This window comes from Lacerta agilis, chromosome 17 (genome assembly GCF_009819535.1).
Source record: "Lacerta agilis isolate rLacAgi1 chromosome 17, rLacAgi1.pri, whole genome shotgun sequence".
Classification (NCBI taxonomy): Eukaryota; Metazoa; Chordata; class Lepidosauria; order Squamata; family Lacertidae; genus Lacerta; species Lacerta agilis.
In genome coordinates, this window is record NC_046328.1 from 31,659,024 (window position 1) to 31,680,438 (window position 21,415).

At 50.2% G+C, this 21,415-nt stretch overlaps 1 protein-coding gene across 1 annotated transcript in view; it reads right to left on the bottom strand.

Moving 5' to 3' along the window:
• ZBTB7B (zinc finger and BTB domain containing 7B) overlaps positions 1–17,404 on the bottom strand; it is a 52,002-nt gene extending 34,598 nt beyond the window's left edge. Inside the window, exon 1 of the mRNA XM_033135993.1 lies at positions 17,212–17,404. Coding sequence (XP_032991884.1) covers positions 17,212–17,374 — 163 coding nt within the window. The 5' untranslated portion in view covers positions 17,375–17,404. The remainder of the gene's footprint in view (positions 1–17,211) is intronic.
• Between the last annotated feature and the right edge of the window lie 4,011 nt (positions 17,405–21,415).

The following is a 21,415-nucleotide window of genomic DNA, read 5'->3' on the forward strand; positions in this document are numbered from 1 at the left end:
GGCTGGGAAACATTTGTGCTTGTTCTTATACAAAGAGAAAATGTGTCAGACTGAACCCTGCCCAAAGGCCTGGCGGAACAGCCCCATCTTGCAGGCCCTGCAGAAGGATGTCAAATCTCGCGGGGTCCTGGTCTCTTGTGAGAGAGCATTCCACTAGGCTGGGGCCACGGTGGAAAAGGCCCTGGCTCTGGTCGAGGCCAGTCTAATCTCCCCGGGGCCTGGGATCTTCAGGGTGTTGTTATTTGCAGACTGTAAGGTCCTCCATGGGACATACCAGGAGAGGCGGTCCCGTAGGTACGAGGGTCCTAGGCCATATAGTAGTAGTAATATTATTATTAATTATTATTATTATTATTATTATTAATACCCCGCCCATCTGGCTGGGTTTTCCCAGCCACTCTGGGCGGCTTCCAACAGAATGTTAAAATACAACAATTGATATAATAATAATAATAATAATAATAATAATAATAATAGGGCTTTAAAGGTTAAAACCAGCACCTTAAACCTGATCCTGTACTCCACCGGGAGCCAGTGTAGCTGGTACAGTATGGCACTGGGTGAATGTGATCTCGCCACGGCATTCTGCTCGATTCCTCTCTGCTAGCCAGCAGCTTCCTGTTTTTTCCACAGCCTCCTGCTATTCAAGGAGTACACTACTCTTGCAACTGGAGGCTCTATTATTATTGTGGTTGTTATGATGGCAACGATGATGCAAACCACCCTTCATCTGAAGATCACAGGGCGGTTCGCAACATGAAACTACAAGATGAGAACATAAAATACACAATAAAACTAACAACAGCCACAATCCCCCTTCCTGCAAACACATCTAAAAGTGAATTGGACGCCAATCAACCCAAGGCCTGGCTGAAGAGGAACTTTTTTTTTTGCCTAGTTACAGGTTAGTTGGTCTCTAAGGTGCTACTGGAAGGAATTTTTTAATTTGTTTTTTTCCCCCTGGCGCCTAAATGAAGGCGCCAGCTGAACCTCCCCGGGGAGAGCGTTCCACAAACGGGGAGCCACTGCAAAAAAGGCCCCGTTCTCATGCTGCCCCGTTCTCATGCTGCCACGCTCAGGAGGCACACGAAGAAGGGCCTCAGAAGATGATCTCAAGGTCCCAGGTAGGTTCATACTGGGGAGTGACAGTCCTTGAGGTATCGCGGTCCACAAACCCAGCCTCTCCTCTGCTTCGGGGAAAATCTTTTAAAAGACATTTGTAAAGCAGCCACGAAAGCCGGGCAGCACAACCACTCCCTCTCCTTTTGCCCAATGCGGCTTCCCCCCCACACACACAGCTGCCACCCCCCACTCTGGTCGCCGCCGTCACCAGCCAGGTCGTTGCACTTCCTGGAAATCCAGGTGAGGCAAGCAGGGAGATAAGGAGGGCGAAGCAGGCAAGGGAGAGGCCCAAGCACCTTGTGTGGCAAGGAGGGTTCAGGGTGGTACCATGGGGGGGGGGGGAGACCTCCTGGAGAGGCCCGTGACTCAGCCTGGGTGGGAGCTGCTGTCGCAAGCGATCTCTCTCTCTCTCTCTCCTTCTCTGTCGCAAACCAGAAGTGGTTATTAAGAGAAGAGAACGTCCGGGGACCCCACCCTGGCCTTAGACTCAGGCCTCATTCAGACACGCAGTCCGTTGCCTTCGCTTCCCTGGTTTTAAAGCCACTGCTTCCGTCCCAATTTCATATTTTTACGCTGCAGAACCTTGCTGTGTTATGGGGCTTTTTGATCAGAAACACACCCCCATGCCAGGCTAAATTTCAAATGGCCGGCCCCAGGGCTGCATTTAGGTTTGATGAGACCCTAGGCTACTGAAGGTAATGGGGCCCTTTACATGTCCGGCTGTCCTTTGTCGACAACAAATTGTCGCTGTTTTTGGTATGTGTTGAATATATGCTATATTTAATTTATGGACCTAATAGGTATCTAAAGCCGTTTGCGCATGTTGCCATGCAACCAGTCCATGCAGAATGTAGGCACCCTATGTATAGAAAGGAGCAAACCAGTGATATTTTAGGGAGCAGGCTAGCAGGCGGGGCCCATCACTTACATCATAGGAGCCTACACAACACAAAACACTGTTGCTGTATTTAGGTTTTATTTTATTTGTTTTTTATCTTAGATTTTGGAAATGTACATCCAGTTTTGTTTCCTTTGAATTTTTGGGGCCCCCCCAAGAGAGTGGGGCCCTAAGCTACAGCTTGTTTAGCTTATACGTAAATCCGGCACTGGACGGCCCACCTGACAGAAGACTGGTGGTGTGTGTTGCTGCACTGGGAGCAGCTCTTCTGGGTTTCCAGTGGGGGGGGTCTGTTTTCTCACCTGGAGTTGCAGAGGGGCTGGGACCTTCCGCACAGCAATGAGCTGCAGCCCTCCCCATAAAAATAAAATAAGATTCTCGTCCTCAAGGTTATGAATAAAGGGCTGGCTTAAAGAGGAAGATGCCTTAGAACAGTGTTTCCCAACCTTGGGGGGGTGGGTCTCCAGCTGTTTTTTGGACTACAAATCCCATCATCCCTAGCTAGCAAGACCAGCGGGCAGGGATGGTGGGAATTGTAGTCCCAAAACAGCTGAAGACCCCCAAGGTTGCCTTGGAATCAGCACAGAATTGTAGCATCAGATGGGACCACAACTGTCGTCCAACCCAGTGTGTCGCAGAAATCTTTTGCCCAATGTGGGACTCGAACCCAGGACCCTGAGATTAAGAGTCTCATGCTCTACTGAGTGAGATAGTGACTGACTTCACTATCCGTCAGGCCTATTGCTTGCACTGGCTGGCAGCAGCTCGAGACAGCCGGGCAATCTACACACAGAGAGTACTTTTTAATAAAAAAAATATTATTTATACCCTGCCCATCTGGCTGGGTTTCCCCAGCCACTCTTTTTGCAGTCCCAGGTAAAATATAAGAGTTGTCAAGCAGGGGGTAAGGAGCCCCAGGTCCAGGGGGCATTGATGGCCCTCCCAGTCCCTCTCTCTGGCCCTTAGGACTCTCCCCATAACCTCCTCCCCACACCATGCCCCTCCCCAGCCTTGCTTCGCAACCTCCTTGCTGGATTTTGCCGTTCTAGAACTCTGACATATGCCTCTTCCTTGCTTGGAAATGGAGGACAGAGTGGGGCGTACAGGACTTTGCGCACATAGAAAATACGCTAAGTCTATTTCACAAAGGTAGAATCTATGCTGGTCTCTCCCCGTCTTTTTGCGACTGGCCCTACCCTCTCCCAGAGCTACAATTCCCAAAGTTCCCTGGGAAGAGGGATTGATTGTGGAACTAATCTGGGAATTGTAGTTCTAGGAGGGGACTAGGGGTGTCTCCTAACAACTCTCAGCACCTCTAACGAACTACAGCTCCCAGAATTCTTTGGGGGGAGACGTGAGTGTTCAAAGAGGCCTCCTGGTGTGGCGCCTTCATTACTCGCATGATGCCATCCTACAAACCACCACCGCTGTATTTTGTCTTGACTTAAAAAATCTATACCGGGGAGCTCCCAAACTGCGCTCCATTTCAGGTGGCCCACCCAAGCCGTTTCTTCGGCTACGTCGTGAAAGACAGGAGACGGCGTTTTCACCACATTAAATATCCATTTTTTTATTGCTTTGTTTATTTCTTATATTTTGTAATGCCGTTAAACGCAATACGGAAGAAAGAATAAAAATTCGAAATCATACAGCGTCTACAATTGCTACGATGGGAACGGAAACCATAAAGTGGTCCAGTAAGAACTCCCCCCCCCCCCCAGCAATTATCAAAGAGTTTGGTGGGAGGAGAAAACTGGAACCAATGATACATACAGTAAATATCCATCTTCTTTTCTTAAATAAATAGATGAATTATCTCTAAAATAGCAATACCGAATATTTAAACGTTTGCTTGTAAAAACATGAAAATATGCTTAAATTCATTTCCATTCAAAGGGCAAACATTCTGACCCGTTACCTCTTATTATCTGTGTGGTGTGTGTGTGTGTGTGTGTGTAGATAGATGATAGACACACATTTGTTGACTTCCATTTAATCATTTCCTCCCTTATAATCTTATTTGGACGTATCATCCCAGTTGTAATTTCCAGCTGTTCCCAAATCTTGCAATCACTTCTTGGAACCCGATGTCTGACCTACCTTACAGGGCTGGCGCAAGGAGCCAATGACAATGGGGAATCCCACAGTTGCACCCCACAGCCACACACCCCCACACACATACCTGCAGCCTGAAGTGGCCACCACTCCCAGCTCCTCTCCAAACACTGTGGAATTATTCCTATTTTCACCACCTCGTTCTGCTATCGGGGCTGATCAGGCCCCCCCCCCAGCCGACCTTACAACACCCTTGTAAGGTAGGACAGAATCACGATTACCTCGAGCCATGTCCCCACCTCACCCTTCCAGGTGCCCCTAAACTCTTTGCAGAGAATCGGCTGCTTCCTGGGTTTGCGTAGCAAGAACGAGCGCCGCCAATCTTCAGGTCAGCAGCAATGAGATATTGGCACCATCTGAATACCTTAAGTTGTTTTGCAGAGATACTTTTTTTTTTTTTAAAGAGGTGGTTAGGAGAAGCAGAGGTTTTCATGAACTGACCCAGATCGTCCCCTGAGGCCTTTCTCAGTGTGCTCCTTCCAGCAGGAGGGTGGCAACACAAGAACGGGGCCTTTTCGGTGGTGGCTCCCTGCTCTTGGAATGCTCTCCCCAGAGAGGCTCGGCTGGCACCACCACTACATATCTTTAGGCATAAGGCAAAAACTCTTATTTCCCTTCAAGCTTTCATTTAATCTGCAACCTCCTTTTTAGTCCTGCCTTTTAAAAATATGAACAATTTTTTAGTTTTCTCCCATTTTAGATTTCTGCTGGTTTTAACATGCACTGTTTGTTTATTGCCTGAAACCACTTTGAGCTATTTTTTTTTGTAAAAAAAAAAAGTGGGTGGGTGGGTGGGAACCCAACCAACAAGTTAAAGTAAATAATAATTTGGGGTTTTTGCAAGGACATAGAAATCAGCGCGGCTTTAGAGATACGCACCATGCGCTGCTGTCACACACACCCCTCCGAGCCTTCTCAAAAAAGGAAAAGGCACAAGGAGAAAAACGGAAGGCATGGCTGGAGGAGGAGAGAAAGGAAGGAGCTGGTGAAACAGAACTCAAGTCTAGGAAACAGGAAGGACAAATTTGACTGGCCACAAGCCATCCCCCCCAGGGGGTGGAGAGAGAAAGGGGGGGAATGTATTTCCCACTTTCTTCCTCTTGTGCACAAAGACCTCAGTGTTGCATTCCTGAGGAGGCCAGAAAAATTATAGCTGTCCTGCTGTTGCAGGCAGTTAAAAAGGGCAGAGGATTCTCTGAACATGCTCAGAGGAACACTCCACTTCCCTGGTTTCTGCGTGAGGGACTGGCTAGCACCTTGAGGTCGTACCTGGCTAAGTCCCGCTCGGAGCAGACCCCGCTGAAATCTAGCCACGTCCATTCGTTTCAGCGGGGTCTACTCCGAGTAGGAAGCACGCGTGATGCAATGCTGGCTGGTTTGCCCTACCGGGCAAAGGTTTCCCCCACCCGCTCCGCACGCTCAGGGCACAGCTGGAGGGAGAGATTGCAAAGTGTTTCGTGAGCCAGGAGGCTCCGGAGAGAAGGAGGGGAGCAATAAGAAGGTGGAGTCATTCAGGGAACATTACAGGGTGGGACTTGGCCCCAAGGGACTCGGGAGAGGCGGCTGGGTGGGGTCCGCTGCAGAGTGGGCGTAGAGCCGGGTGCAGAAAGGGGCAGTCTGGAACAACACGGTGTGCCTCTGTTGTCGTGCGCATCTCTGCAGGACAAGGGTAGCCAGCCCTGCTGGACTCCAACTCCTAGCAGCCCCAGGGAATTATGGGAGCTGGAGTCCATCAACATCTGGAATAGTAAAGACAAGCGTCTGAGGACTTAGAAGCAGTTGCAGGGGGTGGGGGAAATATCCTCAGGTTCAGCAGCTCTCCGAAATTCCCCATCTCCACAGAGCAGCTGGAAACTACAAAAAATGTTGTTGTTATTAAAATTTGCATGCCCACCCTGTATCCGCAGATTTCAGAGTAAAATTGCAATATAAAAAAGTCAGCTGGGATGACAGGCTCCTATAAAAGGATAAGGGAGGCCACGAAGAACTGGAATTGGACACCCATAACTATGTATATCAATTTGAATAAACAAATAAATATCAGGGGGGGAAAGGTCAGAATGTTTGCTGCCATAAAGGAAAAGGATTCTCACTTCTTCACAAGCAAACGTTTACATATTTGATACGGAGATTTCAAAGGTAACTCGTTCATTCATTTCTGAAAAATAGATTGATATTTCATACATACATACACACATACCTCACAGACGCACAGTGTGTCAGACCAAGGTTCAAATTCACACGTGACCCTGAAGCTCCCTGGGCGTGACCCCGGCCTTCTCAGCCTAATCTGCCTCGCAGGGTTGTTGTGGGGATTAAATGAGGAGGCGGGGACTGCTTTGAGCTCCTTGGAGAAGAATCTGGGATAGCGACATGGGCGTAGGCTGGCTTTATTTTAGTGGGCCGAGCAGACTTTATGTTGGGGGGGGGGGAGAGAACAGAGATACCTGCAATGCAATTGGTCAGTTAGTTAAGTATTTCTATTTATTTACTTGGTTTAGAGGGGGGCAGCTGCTGCCCCTGCACCCCCTTGGCTATACCCAAGGATAGCAATGGGCTAAATAAATCAATAAATACATTCCTCCCTAACCTCATCCACCCAAACAGACCGCTGGAAAAAATTGCTGAGGGTTTCGGCCGACCACTCCATGATTTCCCCCCTCACCTGGTGTAGCAATTGTCATGCGCTGTTTTCCATTGCATTTTTTAAATCTGTGAGATCCAAATTGTGAGACGAGAAAACACGATATAAGAAATTTTTTAAAAAGGAAATCAAAATCAATTTTAAAAACCAGCAAGAATCGTTAATGCAAACATCTGGATGAAGCTATTGAGCCAAGAATGGTCCACAGACCACAGTTTGAGAAACTGGCACCCCTGCTTTGCATTTTTTGGGGGGGGGGGCAGAATAGTGGAAACCTACTTAAAATTAATATACAGTATATTTACCTACTGCGGGGTTTGTGCGGGAGAATGGTAGTGCCCCCAATACTTCAAGGTTAGACTCATACCTTTGTGCATCCCTAGTGGGCAGTGCCAAGGCAAGTGTGACCGTCCCACTGCAAGACTGCCAACTCTTTTAGGGCTGAGCTCTTTGGGGCTCGGACAGTGGCATCTCAGGCAGGCATCCCACAGGCGAAGCTATCCTTATCACCACACGTCCTTGCCTAGGGTGGGGAAAGTTTACCTGTTGGATTTCTGCCCATTACACTGCTGTTAGAAAGCAATTCACCTTGTGCCAGGAAAAAAGGTGAGACTGACTCCCACCCAGGAAACAGGAATAAGGTCAAAAGTGCCTCCCTATAAGATTCTCCCCATATAAGTTCCTCCAAGGTCCGAAGGAACAGGAAGTCTCAAGCGGTTTCTTCCAAGTGGGGCAACTATATATAGGACTAAATTTAGGAACCCTTTTCTATGCACTTCTCTCTCACACACAAAATAATAACCAAGAGTGCATCTGAGCATGCAAAGAGTTCCTTCCACACTGAGGAGTAACCACAGCCTGGGAATAGGAGACACAGCTCTCAGTCAACCAAGCTGTGCTTTCAAAACAACACTGAGGGGGGGGACCCAACCCCAGAGCCCCACATTTTTTGAAATCCAGCACCCAAAACAAACAGGTGGGGTTTTTAAAAGGCTTTCCCCCAAACCAGCACCCAAAACACCTTGACCGCTTGGCACCCAGGTTTTTCTCAACTTCTGGTGTGGAGCGGGAAGTAGACAGAGCCCTCGTCCCAACCTACGATGCCGCCCCAGCACCTCACAAAGTCACCCCCAAAAACAGCCGTGATTCCGCCCCTCCTGGCACTCTCTCCCTCTCTCACACACGAGAGTTAAAATCTGAGCCAGCCAGAGGGAAAATTGCAATGCTAATCCCACGGCCTACACCAACCCTGAGTCCCACCCACGGCCACAGCTTACAGACACCCACTGAGTGCGCACACTCAGCCAGGCCCCAAGCAAAGCCTCCTTTTCCCAGCAAGGGAGTCCCAGTCCTGACCCCACAACAAAGGCCACACTCTCACTTTGTCCAGTTTAAACCACAATTATACTGCTTTAACCGCTGTAGCTTCCCTTAAAAGAATCACGGGAACAGTGTCATATACAATCTAATGGCCAAACGGCGCCATCAACCTGGGTCGCGGTCTCCACAGTGGAAGATCTCGGCGCCATTTTCTTTTACAGCGGGGTTTTATTATTACTGTTGTCGTTCATTTCATTTCCATACCACTTGGCAGTTTCGTGAAGAAATCTCAAAGCGGCTCACAGTGTGTCGAAAGCATTGAATTAAACAATCCAGAATATACCAAAGCAAGTTTCAAGGAAACTATTTCAGATAAGGGGCGTTTTGCTTTCTCCAGTCGCCAACCCGGCAACCACAGATCTCCACCTGGTCGCAACTGGACTTGCGGCTGGGGCCTGGTTGGTTGCTAACACAGCCTGGGAACTGTAGTTTTTATTAAGGGTGCTGAGAGTTCTTACAAGCCCTCTATTCCCCTCACAGAACTACAGTTCTCAGAGCTCCGACTGCTAAATCATTCAGGGAACTGTAGCTCTGAGAGGGAAAATATGGGTTCCCTAACAACTCTTGGCACCCTTCCCAAACGACAGACCCCAAGAATCTTGGGGGGAGGAAGCCATGACTGCTTCTTTGCCACGCAAAAGCCACAAGTGGAGGGTCCACATGTCTCCTTTGTTGTACACACACCCCTGCAGTGCGGTCCTAAGGGCGCCCACAGCCTAGAACCAGGGCACAGCAGGGCACCACAGGTGAATGCCAAAATATTGGTGAGTGGGGAGGGGGAGGCAATCACCCCACCCCCCCAAAGCCGCACATCCATGCTACACTGCCTTTGCACACGTCCTCAAATACCAGGGAATTATAGTGCCTGCTCCCATCAGCCTCGCACGCAATACTGTTAACTGATATTTGTGTATGTATGAATATTAATTTGGCGAGTTAGGCCAAGCCGAAAGGAGCAGCGAGTTCCCTGGAAAGGAGAGGGAACCATGCAAGCTCCCTCTCTTTCACACACACACCCTCTCTGCCCCACCCGTACCCACAGCCGTGACCTGAAGAACAAGGCTAAGGGGTGCAATAATCTGTAGCAGCAGTGGGAATGTGGCACTCAGCATTGGGAGGGCCGCAGATTCCCGACCCCATCCTATATGTCCCAGCCAATCAGGGATCCCATACCAAATGCATTTACAGAGGATGAGGAAGCAGGGACGAGGAACGAGCATGTTGGACTCCAACTCCCATCAGCCCCTGCCAGCATGGCCAACGGTCGGGGAACATGGGAGATGGAGTCCAACATGCACCAGCAGGACCTTTAGTTCCCCCGCCCTCAGTCGGCCTGGCACTCCACCACCCAGCCATTGACACCTCTCATGCCAGGGATGATCGACTCTGCACGCTAATGATCAGGAACAGGCACCCGGATCGGAGTTCGAATCCCCCCACCCCACGTTGTGTGTCATGAGGTGGAGCGAGAAAAACCAACCCGGGGCAGATGGCAACTAGAGGTTCGTCTAAAAAGTTTAAAGGCTAAAAATTAAGTCAGAGTGCTCATGGGAGCCCCTGGGGGGGGGCAGCCCAAAAGGCAAGAAGTCCTCCTTTACTCACCCACCCCCCAAAAAAACCCTGGGCTCTCCAATTCTTACCCCATGTGGCTGGTGAAAAAGCAGCTGAAGAGTCAGGAGGGTTGTGGCAACGGTGCCCGCCGAGCCCTGCCCGGCCCCGGCACAGCAGCAAGGCCTGATCCACTTCTGCTTCCGACTCGTCACCTGCTCTCTCCCCCCACCCCACCCCACCCCACCCGCCACCCCGGGGAGGGGAACTTTGCCAAGTCATACCAACTGTTGCCGGGGAGGATACCCACTTTCTTTGCGCACAGAGAGAGACTAGCGCCCCCTCAAATATCAGCTTGCAAGTGGGATTCTCCCCCTTGCCTTTCCATTGCCTCCTTCAGCCGGTCACCGGGCACCAGCGCCAAGTACTGGCAACCGGTACTTTTCCCTTCGCCAAGTCGCCTTGGCACCGGTGCCAGGGGCGGGGCATGGGGGGGGTTAGCACCAGCAGCGGCAGCAGGCAAACTGTTTGGTGCTCCCAAGGAAGCTGCAGGAAAAAAAGAAAGGGAAAGGTTGGTGGGCGAACCCTCCTCGCCCTCCCTCGGCTCGGCTGTGCCAACCGGTTGGCACCGCGCCCGGCTCGTCGCAGGTTTCCCCCTGCCAAGCCAGGCTCCTGTTACAGGCCTCGCCTGGGGTACGGCAGCCAGGCCGGGGATGTGTGCCACGCAGGGTTGCCATGGAGCGCGGAGGAGCTCAGGGGCAGCGTCGTCCCCCACCCTGGGGCGGCGAGGGAGGGGGGCACCTCCAGCAGAGTACAGGGCGCGGCACACGGAGGGAGATTTCTCCACGGTTTCATCAGCCTCCCCCTGAGGAGGCTGGCTGCTGGTTGGCGGCATGGCTGCTCCTGCCTCGCAGCAGCCGAGGCTCCCACGGCAACCGGGCCACGTTTGGCGCAGCCGGCCCAACTAGGCCACAGCTCTGAAACCAAGAGCAGAAAGCGGAGCACAAGACAGGCCGGAGAGCGAGCAGCAGCCGTTGTGGCTGACCCTGTTGCACCACTGACTGTCCCTCAGGCCTCCGAAACCCCAACCTCCTCGCCCGTCAGCCGTTTCAAACCTGGCATTTGGGGTCACAAGCCAAACCCCACCACCACCACTTTTAACAGATAGAAAAAGCAATACTTTCAGGAAGGACATGGGTCAGTGGGGAGAGGAATGCTGCACCTGTTGAATTTCCGCCCAGGCTGCAGGAGCGAGAAGCAGGAAAGGAGTCCCCAAAGACTCAACCCACGAGACCACCCAGCCAAGCGAAAAGCAGGGCCAGAAATAGGCCAAAGTGTAAACCCCCCCTCCCACAACCCAGAGCTTTTTTCTTCTTTTTATTAGAAAAATAATAATAAGTGCGAGCCTTAAGCAGTGATGCAGCTGGAAAACTGGGTTTCGACACAGCTGTTTCAAAACCATGCTTAGTCGACACCCACTCTTTATCAGAGAATAAAGGAAGGGAACTTAGCGCATGCTCTGAGGTTCATTTTAAAATCTGCATTTCCCTCAACGACTTGATGCATGCAAATGAACTGAGGACTTTACAGCAAAATACCCTGCAAGTGAGCTGGTGGACATCAGAATATTCTCATATATTGGTAGCAATTTTATCTGCTTAGTTGTGCTTATAGGTGCACATCTTCGCACACGAACAGGCTGGAGGCTGAGGCAAATAAGTATCTGATATTCCGCACATGCTCAGAGGAAAGCCTAACCCTTCGTCAGCCAGCACAAAACACCATCATCATGAAAAAGCTGGTGACACTCAGTTACGTTTTTCTCGCAAGCACCCACTTAAATTAATGAGCCTTAATCTCGCATATCACTTTTAATGGATAAAGCACAGCTGAATACCACCCAGCGTCCTGTCATTCTAATTTAATTTTTTTTAAAAAAAAATTAAATGTTTTAAATCATTGTCGTTAATCGGTCTTCTCAATCATTGAACTGTTTTTGTAAACCGTTTTGAGGCTTTCTTTATAAAAAAAAACAATCGAGCAGTGCACAAATATTACCAAACAAACAAACAAACAGACCAAAAGTGAGAGGGGAGAGTTAAAAACAAGACCGGCTGCCAAAGAGGTGCTTGGGGGGGGGGGGGCTCAGTTTAATTTTTGGATGCCTTAATCCCAGCATTTACCTTCTCAGTCGCCCTCACGTCTCCTTGCCTGCTATTTATTGCTCTTCCCCATCCACACACACACCAACCTACAATCCACTTTGTTGCCTCACAAGCCCCCCCCCTTCCCCCACCTCCAGCACATGAGGAGGACACCTGGGGACATGGCGCAGGTGTATTCTTAGCTTCCTCCCCACCTTGCTCACCCTTGCGCTGCCGGTTCAGAGCCCTCGGGGAGGTGGGTCTGCGCAAACAGGCGGGTGAGGCTGGCTCGCCTCGCAGCCGCTCCGCAGGCCGCCTCCAGGAACCGTCACCCTTCCTCCTCTGACACGCAGGTGGGCAAAGAACTGTGCGTCCACCTTTACACAGGAGAAGAGCTTGCGATCCATATTCTCGTGCCAGATGGGCGGGGTACAAATAATAAATTATTATTATTATTTTTACTTCAGCAGCTATGGCTGCTTCCCCCAAATAATCATGGGAAACCGTAGCTTGCTAAGGGGGCTGAAAGTCATTCGGTCACTGAGCTACAGTTCCCAGAGTTCCCTGGGAAGGGAGATTGCTTGTTAATCCTGGGAACTGTAGTTTGCTCAGGGGGGCAGAGAGTTGTTCGGTGACCCCTCCTCATTGTCCTCACAGATCTACAATTCTCAGAGCTCCCTGGGAAGCAGGATTGGCTGTCAATCCTAGAAACTGTGGTTCTCACCTTCACAAAGCTACAGTTCCCGTGACAGCTTCCAGGATCCTTTGGGGCAGGGGTCAAGTGGCATGAGTGCTTTAAATGTATGGTATGGATGTGACCCACATCCCGACTGGGCAGTGAGTGTTGTGTGGGTGCAGAGGACAGAACGCCGAGACGGAACGGCTGGTTACGAGGTTGCATCCAAGCTTAATCATACCCGGAGCAGACACAGCGAAACGGACAGACATGATTAACATTGGGCTAGTGGGTCTACTTTGAGTATAACTTAGTTGGATACGGCACACCACTTGTTCTCTGGTTTTCTGGGCAGTGTCCAACTGAAGCATTTAGAACAATTAAGAGCATCCTATTTGTGAAACAGAAATCACAATATATATACTTAGACAAGATAATGTAAACACAGAAGTCAAAATCAGAGCGATAAAATAATCTAGCTGGGGGAGACACCTCACAGCCGGCATAAGAAGCAGAGACTTATAGGAACATAGCAAGCGGCTTTTTTTGGTACATCCAGTTCTGTACACCAGGGTTTCCCAAACTTGGGTCCCCCAATATTTTTTTGGACTACAGTTCCCATCATCCCTGACCACTGGTCCTGCTAGCTGGGGATGATGGGAGTTGTAGTCCAAAAACAGCTAGTTTGGAAAAACATTGGTAGCAGCCCAGGTTTGAAGTAGAGAGCATTCTCGGCCCTATCAGGAGATGCCAAAGAACTGAACCCGAGACCTTCTCCATGCAAAGTAGATACACGACCACTGAGCTATCCATATTTCGATCATGTTTAAAAAAATTATTAAGATGTCGTGATAAGGGAGAAGAGAACGTCGGATCCACACACAAACAAAACCCGTCAAAGACCCCACAAAATCCTGATGCCACACAGGCAAGAGCACACCCTGCGTTCTGCCTCCAGGAGCAACCACCACTTCCAAGTTCTGGGTTCCCAGTTGCTAATCTGGGTCATTAACCGGACTCACCAGCCTAGGAGAGATTGCCAGTCAACAAAAAGGACCTTTCTACATTGGAACATAATTGCTTATACTCATCAGTCTTATCAATCAGACCCGTTTGGCCATAAGGACTGTCTATATTATTCTGTACGCTGAAATAAGACGGATGGAATAGTTTTATTGTCAAAGGGGCAGAGGACGATGTCTCTTTCTTGTGGGCTGTATTTGCAAGAAACAAAAAGTGGGAAAGGGCCGGGAAACCACCACAGATATGACGGTAGATTCCTTAATTTAAGTTACAGGCAGGTAGCCGTGTTGGTCTGCCATAGTCAAAATAAAAAATAATCCTTCCAGTAGCACCTTAGAGACCAACTAAGTTTGTTCTTGGTATGAGCTTTCGTGTGCATCTGAAGAAGTGTGCATGCACACGAAAGCTCATACCAAGAACAAACTCAGTTGGTCTCTAAGGTGCTACTGGAAAGAATTTTCTATTTTGTTATAAAAATATACATAAGGGATTAACAGGAAGTCCAAATTGTGGTAGTATATATATATGATTTTGGAATATTTTGGAATATAATTTCGTAAAACCTTTCTTGGGGGTGTTCAGTCGGTGTGTATATTATTAATAAATGTGTGGGGAAAGACAAAGAGCAACAAGCCATGATGAGTGATATAATGATGTTTCTGAAGAAGTGTGCATGCACACGAAAGCTCATACCAAGAACAAACTTAGTTGGTCTCTAAGGTGCTACTGGAAGGATTTTTTTGTTTTTGTTTTTCCTTAATTTACAATATATTAACTAAGGAATCTTCCATTGTCATATCATGATCGATTTGAAAGTTTTACTGGGTGAGCCATTAAAAATATATACCGTATTTTCCGGCGTATAAGACGACTGGGCGTATAAGACGACCCCCAACTTTTCCAGTTAAAATATAGAGTTTGAGATATACTCGACTGCAGATTCTCCACCCAGCGTATAAGACGACCCCCGGCTTTTGAGAAGATTTTCCTGGATTGAAAAGCAGTCTTATATGCCAGAATATACAGTATGTACTTCAGTAAAGAAAATAAAACATTTATTGGATTCAAATTATCACATTTTTCTTCCTTTTTCTCCCCGTCCTTGTAACTCTCACTCATCGACTTCGATGTTAAGCAGGCTTCCTAAAAGTAAGAAGTACTCCACCTTATTTTAATATGTGTGAAGCCCTTTCTTTGTAGTGCTACCAATAATATTGCTTTTTTCTTTTAACCATCTGGACCATAAGCTGCCTTTCATTCCACTGAAAGTGGAGGAGGGAGAGAAGGAAGGTCCCCCCTTTGTCATAACTTTACAAACTTGTTTCAGGACACCGAGGGTAGAGCCGAAAGGTCAGGAGAAATCCCGAGCAGAAGTCCCATCCCAAGAATCAAGACTCCCAATAAGAACAGAAGAGGAAGCCGGCTGCCGGATCAGGCCAATGGCCCATCTAGTCCAGCATCCTGTTCTCACAGCGGCCAAACAGTTGCCTGTAGGAAACTCACAAGGGTGCTGCCAGGCTTGCTAAGGTGAGCACACCTATATACACACAGCCCTGTCAGGGAAGGGAGGGTAATCAGTGGGGCTGGGTGTAACTTGGGAGGGCAGAGTCCAACAAGTAAAGTTTGCCCAAAAGGAAAGGGGGGGGGGAGAAGAAGCCACCCACTCAATTCTTACCAACACAACACCCAAGCAAAACGGGCACCATAAGAATCATACCCTTTGGATTCCAAAGGGCACTTCGGCATTTGAGACAAGGCCTGTTTTCACCGCTCGTGTGCCAGGCGGGTAAAACAGCTTTCTGCTTACTTGCTGCCATCCATTCCCTGCTTGCGAGTGGTAGAGACAAGATCCCAGTTGGGCCCCTCCCTCCCTGGCAGCGCTGAAGCCACAGATGCCATCCCTGCTCCTTCTTGCAAGGAATCCTGCAGCAGCAGCAGCAAGGTGAAAAGCAAGCCTGACAGCAACTCTAGCTAACAAGGAAGCTCACGTCCTAATAAAGTCCCTCCCCAGGTTACAGTCCAGCAACTGGGCAATTGCGGGGCACTGCCCGTTCTCCTCCAGCCATGCCCACCTGCCCTTAGCACCATCCCCAGCTCATACGAGGAGGACGGCAATCCATGGTCATGTCTCACCCCTATTCAAACCTAACAGCTCCAGCAATTAAAACCGGCTCCACCATTATTTGAACGACACCTTCTTGGCGGGCACATGCTGCCCACCCCTGGCAAGGAGTCAATTCCTGCCTGCCTGGACAAGAAGATTTTCTGATGGGGGGTGTGCGGGTGGCATATGATTGGGGGGGGGGGAACTAACATGCCCACAGTTTATGCCAGGGCAGTGTCAACCCACGGTGCAGAGAGGGCAATGGATAAACAGTGGAGAGGACCCAGACGTGGCAGGAATGCCCCGACACCAGCCACGTTGAGAACCAAGCACCCCCTAAGTCCATTCTTCAATGCACTGGATGTCTACAAGCTTAGCAATTGGTAAAAATAGCCCCCCCAGCTGGGAATCTTCAAACTCAAGAAGGCAGGGGGGGGGACTAACCAGGGAACCTGTCAAAGGCGGGACAGAGTTCATCCACTTTCAAAAAGGCCTGGAATGGTGGAGTAATCCCCCCCAAAAGAGGGGAACACCCCCCTTCCCCAGAAACATAACTCTCAATCCACAGAAACAAATGGAGCAATATACAGTACCCATACAAACAAACGGCTCCAATCATTGGTATGGAGTCGGGGAGAGGAAAAAAACGGGCGTGACTTCCAAAAGATTGCCCCCCCCCCCGACAAAATCAGGTTTTAAAAAAACCGGGATAGGGAAACGGCTCAGTCCAGCCCTGATCTCATCCCCAACGTGCCTTTTTGCGTCCTAACATCAACACTTATTGGGAAGTGGGGGAGGGGGGGGGAGAAGGGATCTGGGGAAAGCAGGTGATGGGGGGGGGGGTAGAGGAGGATTTTGGGGAAGGGGAGAGGAAAAAGAGCCACCCAGAAATACCCACCCAGCCACCCCACGCTGCTTGCTATGTGGGGCTCGACTTCTGCTCTCGGGGTCCCCGCGTGCGTGTTTAAATCTCCGGGAAGCAGAGGGGAAGTTTCGAAGGATAAATTGGGGGGGGGGGGAGGGTGGATTTCCAAATTCCTGGTGAGGGTCAGTTTTGGGACTCAGCCAACTAGTCAGAACCCCCATCTCCGGAGGATCGGCGCCCCGCCGCGGAGGATCGGACTCACCCCAATTTTTCCCTCTCCCGGCTGGGTTCTCGGGACGCTCCGTGGACACTTTTCAATAGATACCGAGATCTCTCTTGCGCGCGTGCCTGCGCTGGCCGGTGTCGGCGGCGGAGTGTCGCGCACGATCCCCTCTGCCTCTCTGTGCCCCCTCCCGGCTCACCTGTCCTGGCCACGCCCCCGGCTCACCTGTCCTTCCTCCCCCGCCCCCCCTCCAGCTTAGCAACCCAGCTGCGCCAGGCGACCTTAGCCTCCCACAACCCGGAAAAGGAGGCCAGCCCTCCCCGGCTCTCCCTCTCTCCAACCCCCACCCCACCCCAACCACGACATTGCGCGCCAGTGTACCCCCCCCACACCCCACCTGCGCCAAGCCCCGCCCCCACCTGCGCCAGGCCCCGCCCCCGAGCCTCCCGGCGCCCCGCCTTCTCCGCACCTGGCTCGCGCAGTTCCACTCGCCATCTCATCCTCTCGCTCTCGCGTCCTATTTTTTCCCTCCTCTTCCCAAGGCAGCGGGGACGGTCCCGCCTGCGCCGCCTCGCCATTGGACGGAGCGGACGATCCCTCGCCTCCCACTGGCGGGACCCGCCGCCCTTCATCCCTCCGCACCCGCCTCCTAAGCGCCTGGGTGGGTTGGGTGAGGGGAGAGGGTTATTTCAGGTCGTAAAAGCTGGCGGCCATCAGATCCCTTTCTCTCCTTTTTTTTTTTTTTTCCTTTATCCTCCGGACGCCTGGGTTCTTTGCAAATGCTTTTTCCCTCTCCTCCCCTTTGCTGGGAATCCTTGCAAGGGTTAACGGGCTTCTGCAAACTCGGGGTGAGGGTGGACTGAAGATCCGGCCTGGGTAGGTTTGGGGGGGGCCGTCATTTCGGTCACTTGAGGAGAGTACTAGGAACAGCTGAATCATCCGAGGCTGCGGAAGAGAAGTTTGCAAGCGGAAAGGATGATTTAATCCTCAGGCGGTGGGGCAGGGGAAAGTGGAGGGGGGGACTTCCCACTTGGGGAGGGGGGAGGATTGGTCACCCCCTTCTTCTCCCCCCCCCCTTGCGCCGCAGTGCTTGGCCTGGATGAGGCAGCCCGCAGCGAAGCCATCTGGCTCCGGATCAGCCCAAAGCGCGCACACGCCCTAAGCACCATCTACAGGCCAGGCCACGTGGAGGCCCACCGCTGCCTCCTCCTGTTGTATTTATGCAGCCATTCCTTTGGAGCAATAGCCTAGCCTGGCCTTCGAAAAGCCTCCCCAGAGCTGCTTCTTGCAAATCAATAATAATGATGAAATAACCCTGTGCGAAGCTTGCTGCCTTTGGAAAGGCATGGCACTAAAGGAAAAAGGGAGGGGGAGGGCAGAGGTGAACAAGCCAGCTCAGCAGGCCCTGGATTCCTCGTGCGAGAAAGTGAATAAAGTGACCTCTACGGAGCCCACTCAACCTAGCGAGATTAGGCAGTGCCAGCATTGGCATGCGTAGCCGGACCGTTAGAACTGGAGCGGATGGTTTTGCCACATGGAAAGGCGGTCATACCCACAAACCATCTTCAAGATTTGCTTGCTATACGATTCTAGAGTGCAAGGCTATGGGATCCTGGGGACTGTAGTTTGTTAAAGGGTGCTGTGAGGGGTGAACTACAGTTCTCAGGTTCCTATCGGGGGAAGCCATGTGCATTCAATGTGTGTAGGCAGCCATTTAGATTATGCAATGTGAAATAGGCCCAGGCTCCGGAGTGCAAGGCCTGCTTTGAATGAACCACGGACCCTGCCCCACAGCTGGTTGTGGGGTGCAGATGGGGGGGTTTGATCCAGCAAAGTGCCCAGGCTCGGATCCATGCAAAGGAAACTTTCCAGCCATACTGGGCAGGGTGGTGTAGGCTCCCTTATCCCTGCTCAACGAGCCCCCCCCCCTTGCAGGTAACTGGGTGGGGTCACACACACAGGCCCAACCTGTTTGGCTGCCGCCTGACGGGCGGGAGAAGAGCTCACCGTGTTCCTCCTCGCTTCACACTCACCTGGCCTCACCTGAACAGACCCTCCCGCCCCACCCAGTGTGCAGCCAGCAGCTTCGTCCTCCCCCCATGGAAAAATTCCTGGCTCTGTGCTTCCAAATCCTGTTCCCTTCCTTCTCTGCCTGAGTCAGAAACAGCCACACGCAGGAGAGCATTTTAAGCTGAGCTGGGCGGAAAGCTTGGAGGAAGCTCACAGACCCCTTGCCAAGGCAAATAGGTCCCTTTGCACAGACATTATCTCACTTGAAGCAGCTGAGCCCAAGGCCCATAGCAGTGGGGAAGAGCCCATTCCAAGAGGGATGCAGGATCTTGGCCCAGCAAGGCTCGGGTGCGTGGTGAGGGATCGCAAGAGCCCAGCCCTGGCAGTTGTTTCCCCCCCCCCCCAAGCGCACACACCTCTCGGGGTTGCAGCTCAGGCTGTATTGTTCTATTGCTCTGGCATGGTGTAACCAAAGCAGCTCCCTGCCCCGAGGAGCTTACAATCTGTGTTGCAAACGGACAGAAAGGGAGAGGAGCTTGCAATGCAATTGCGTGCGTTTCTCGGCGTACAATTTCCTTGCTGAAATTTGGCAGGGGCAGAGTAAATTTGAATGTAGAAATGGACACATACAGAGGGTGCATTTCAAAAGGGAGAGATTAAAGTACTTACATAGCAGTAAGAAGCACTGGGCATGCCTCTGAGCATGTACAGAGTGCGTTTCAGTAAGGGCAGGTTAAAGTGTCCCCTGAGCACATGCAGAGTGTTGTTCGGGTAAGGAGAGGTGAAAGTTCTCCTGAGCATGTACAGTGTGTTTCAGTGGGTGCAAGTCGTGACCATATACCTCCCTGAATCTTTCGGACTTCTCTGTTTACCCAGCCCTTTCCATAAATGATGTCATCAGGGTCTATCCCTGCACTTTAACTTTGGAGCCTGGCGAATCACGGAAATGTAGAGTTGGGAGGGACCACGCGGGTCATCTAGTCCAACCCCCTGCAATGCAGGAATCTTTTGCCTAACGTGGGTCTCGAACCCATGGCCCTGAGATCAAGAGTTTACTGACAGAGCTATCCATCGGGAGCCACCTCGAAGTATGTTTGTTTTGTATCTCCAGAACTTTTGACTCGATGGTTTTATGTCTTGTTGTTGTTTAGTCGTGTCCGACCCCTCGTGACCCCATGGACCAGAGCACGCCAGGCACTCCTGTCTTCCACTGCCTCCTGCAGTTTGGCCAAACTCATGTTGGTAGCTGTCCAACCATCTTGTCCTCTGTCGTCCCCTTCTCCTTGTGCCCTCCATCTTTCCCAACATCAGGGTCTTTTGCAGGGAGTCTTCTCTTATCATGAGGTGGCCAAAGTATTGGAGCCTCAGCTTCAGGATCTGTCCTTCTAGTGAGCACTCAGCGCTGATTTCTTTAAGAATGGATAGGTTTGATCTTCTTGCAGTCCATGGGACTCTCAAGAGTCTCCTCCAGCACCATAATTCAAAAGCATCAATTCTTCGGTGATCAGCCTTCTTGATGGTCCAGCTCTCACTTCCATACATCACTACTGGGAAAACCATAGCTTTAACTATACGAACCTTTGTCGGCAAGGTGATGTCTCTGCTTTTTAAGATGCTGTCTAGGTTTGTCATTGCTTTCCTCCCAAGAAGCAGGCATCTTTTAATTTCGGGACTGCTGTCACCATCTGCACTGATCATGGAACCCAATAAAGTGAAATATCTCACTGCCTCCATTTCTTCCCCTTCTATTTGCCAGGAGGTGTTTGTTTGTTTGTTTGTTTAGTTGTTTGTTTGTTTGTTTTATGTCTTATTTTCTGTTTATTTGGTAATTGAGGTTTTGTTCTGCTTTCTTTTTCTTTTTCTACTTGTTTATTATACGCCACCCAGCCCGAGCTCAGGAGAATGCACTCTGCACATGCCCAAAGCCATGTTTATTTTTTTTATATTCACAACATGTTTATGCTTCCACTGACCTGGGAGAGAACAGGTTTCAAATCCCCACTTAACCTCTGAAGCTCATTCTCAGTCAAACCTACCTCACAGGGTTGTTGTGGGGACAAGAAGTGGAGGGGAAAGAACTACCCGCACCACCTTGAGTTCTTTGGAGGGAATATGTTATAACAGTAATAATTATTAGAAGTATATACTACGTGAGGTGATCACAGTATTGTGCCCCGGCTCTCAGAGAATTACTGAGTCCTAGGCACACTAGATTTCAAGCTGATTTTACATATGAAAGTGTTTTTAATTGTTGTTTTGTAAAAAAAATATGTTATAATTGTTTTTAATATATGAAATGGCATACAAGTAATTGTTTTGATGGCCGTTTTCATTGTGAGACCGCTTGGAGATGTTTTTATGGGAAGTGATTCATGAATGGAATGAATGAATGAATGAATATCTTGAGTTATTTGAATTTGCTGTTTCTATACGTTCATTGCCCAGCTATCCACAACTTTGCTTTTAGTACACAGAACGTAAACAAAGCAAAAAATGAACAAATAATCAAACAAGCTGGGTAAACCAGTGGAAGAAGCGGTCTGACAAAGCATCGCTGTTGCTGCCTGCACACCATCAATTTACAGCATGCCCGCTAAAAGGATACAGTACTGGGAAATGTCGTTTGTTCAGGGTGCTGGAACTGTAGCTCCAGTTAGGAGTAA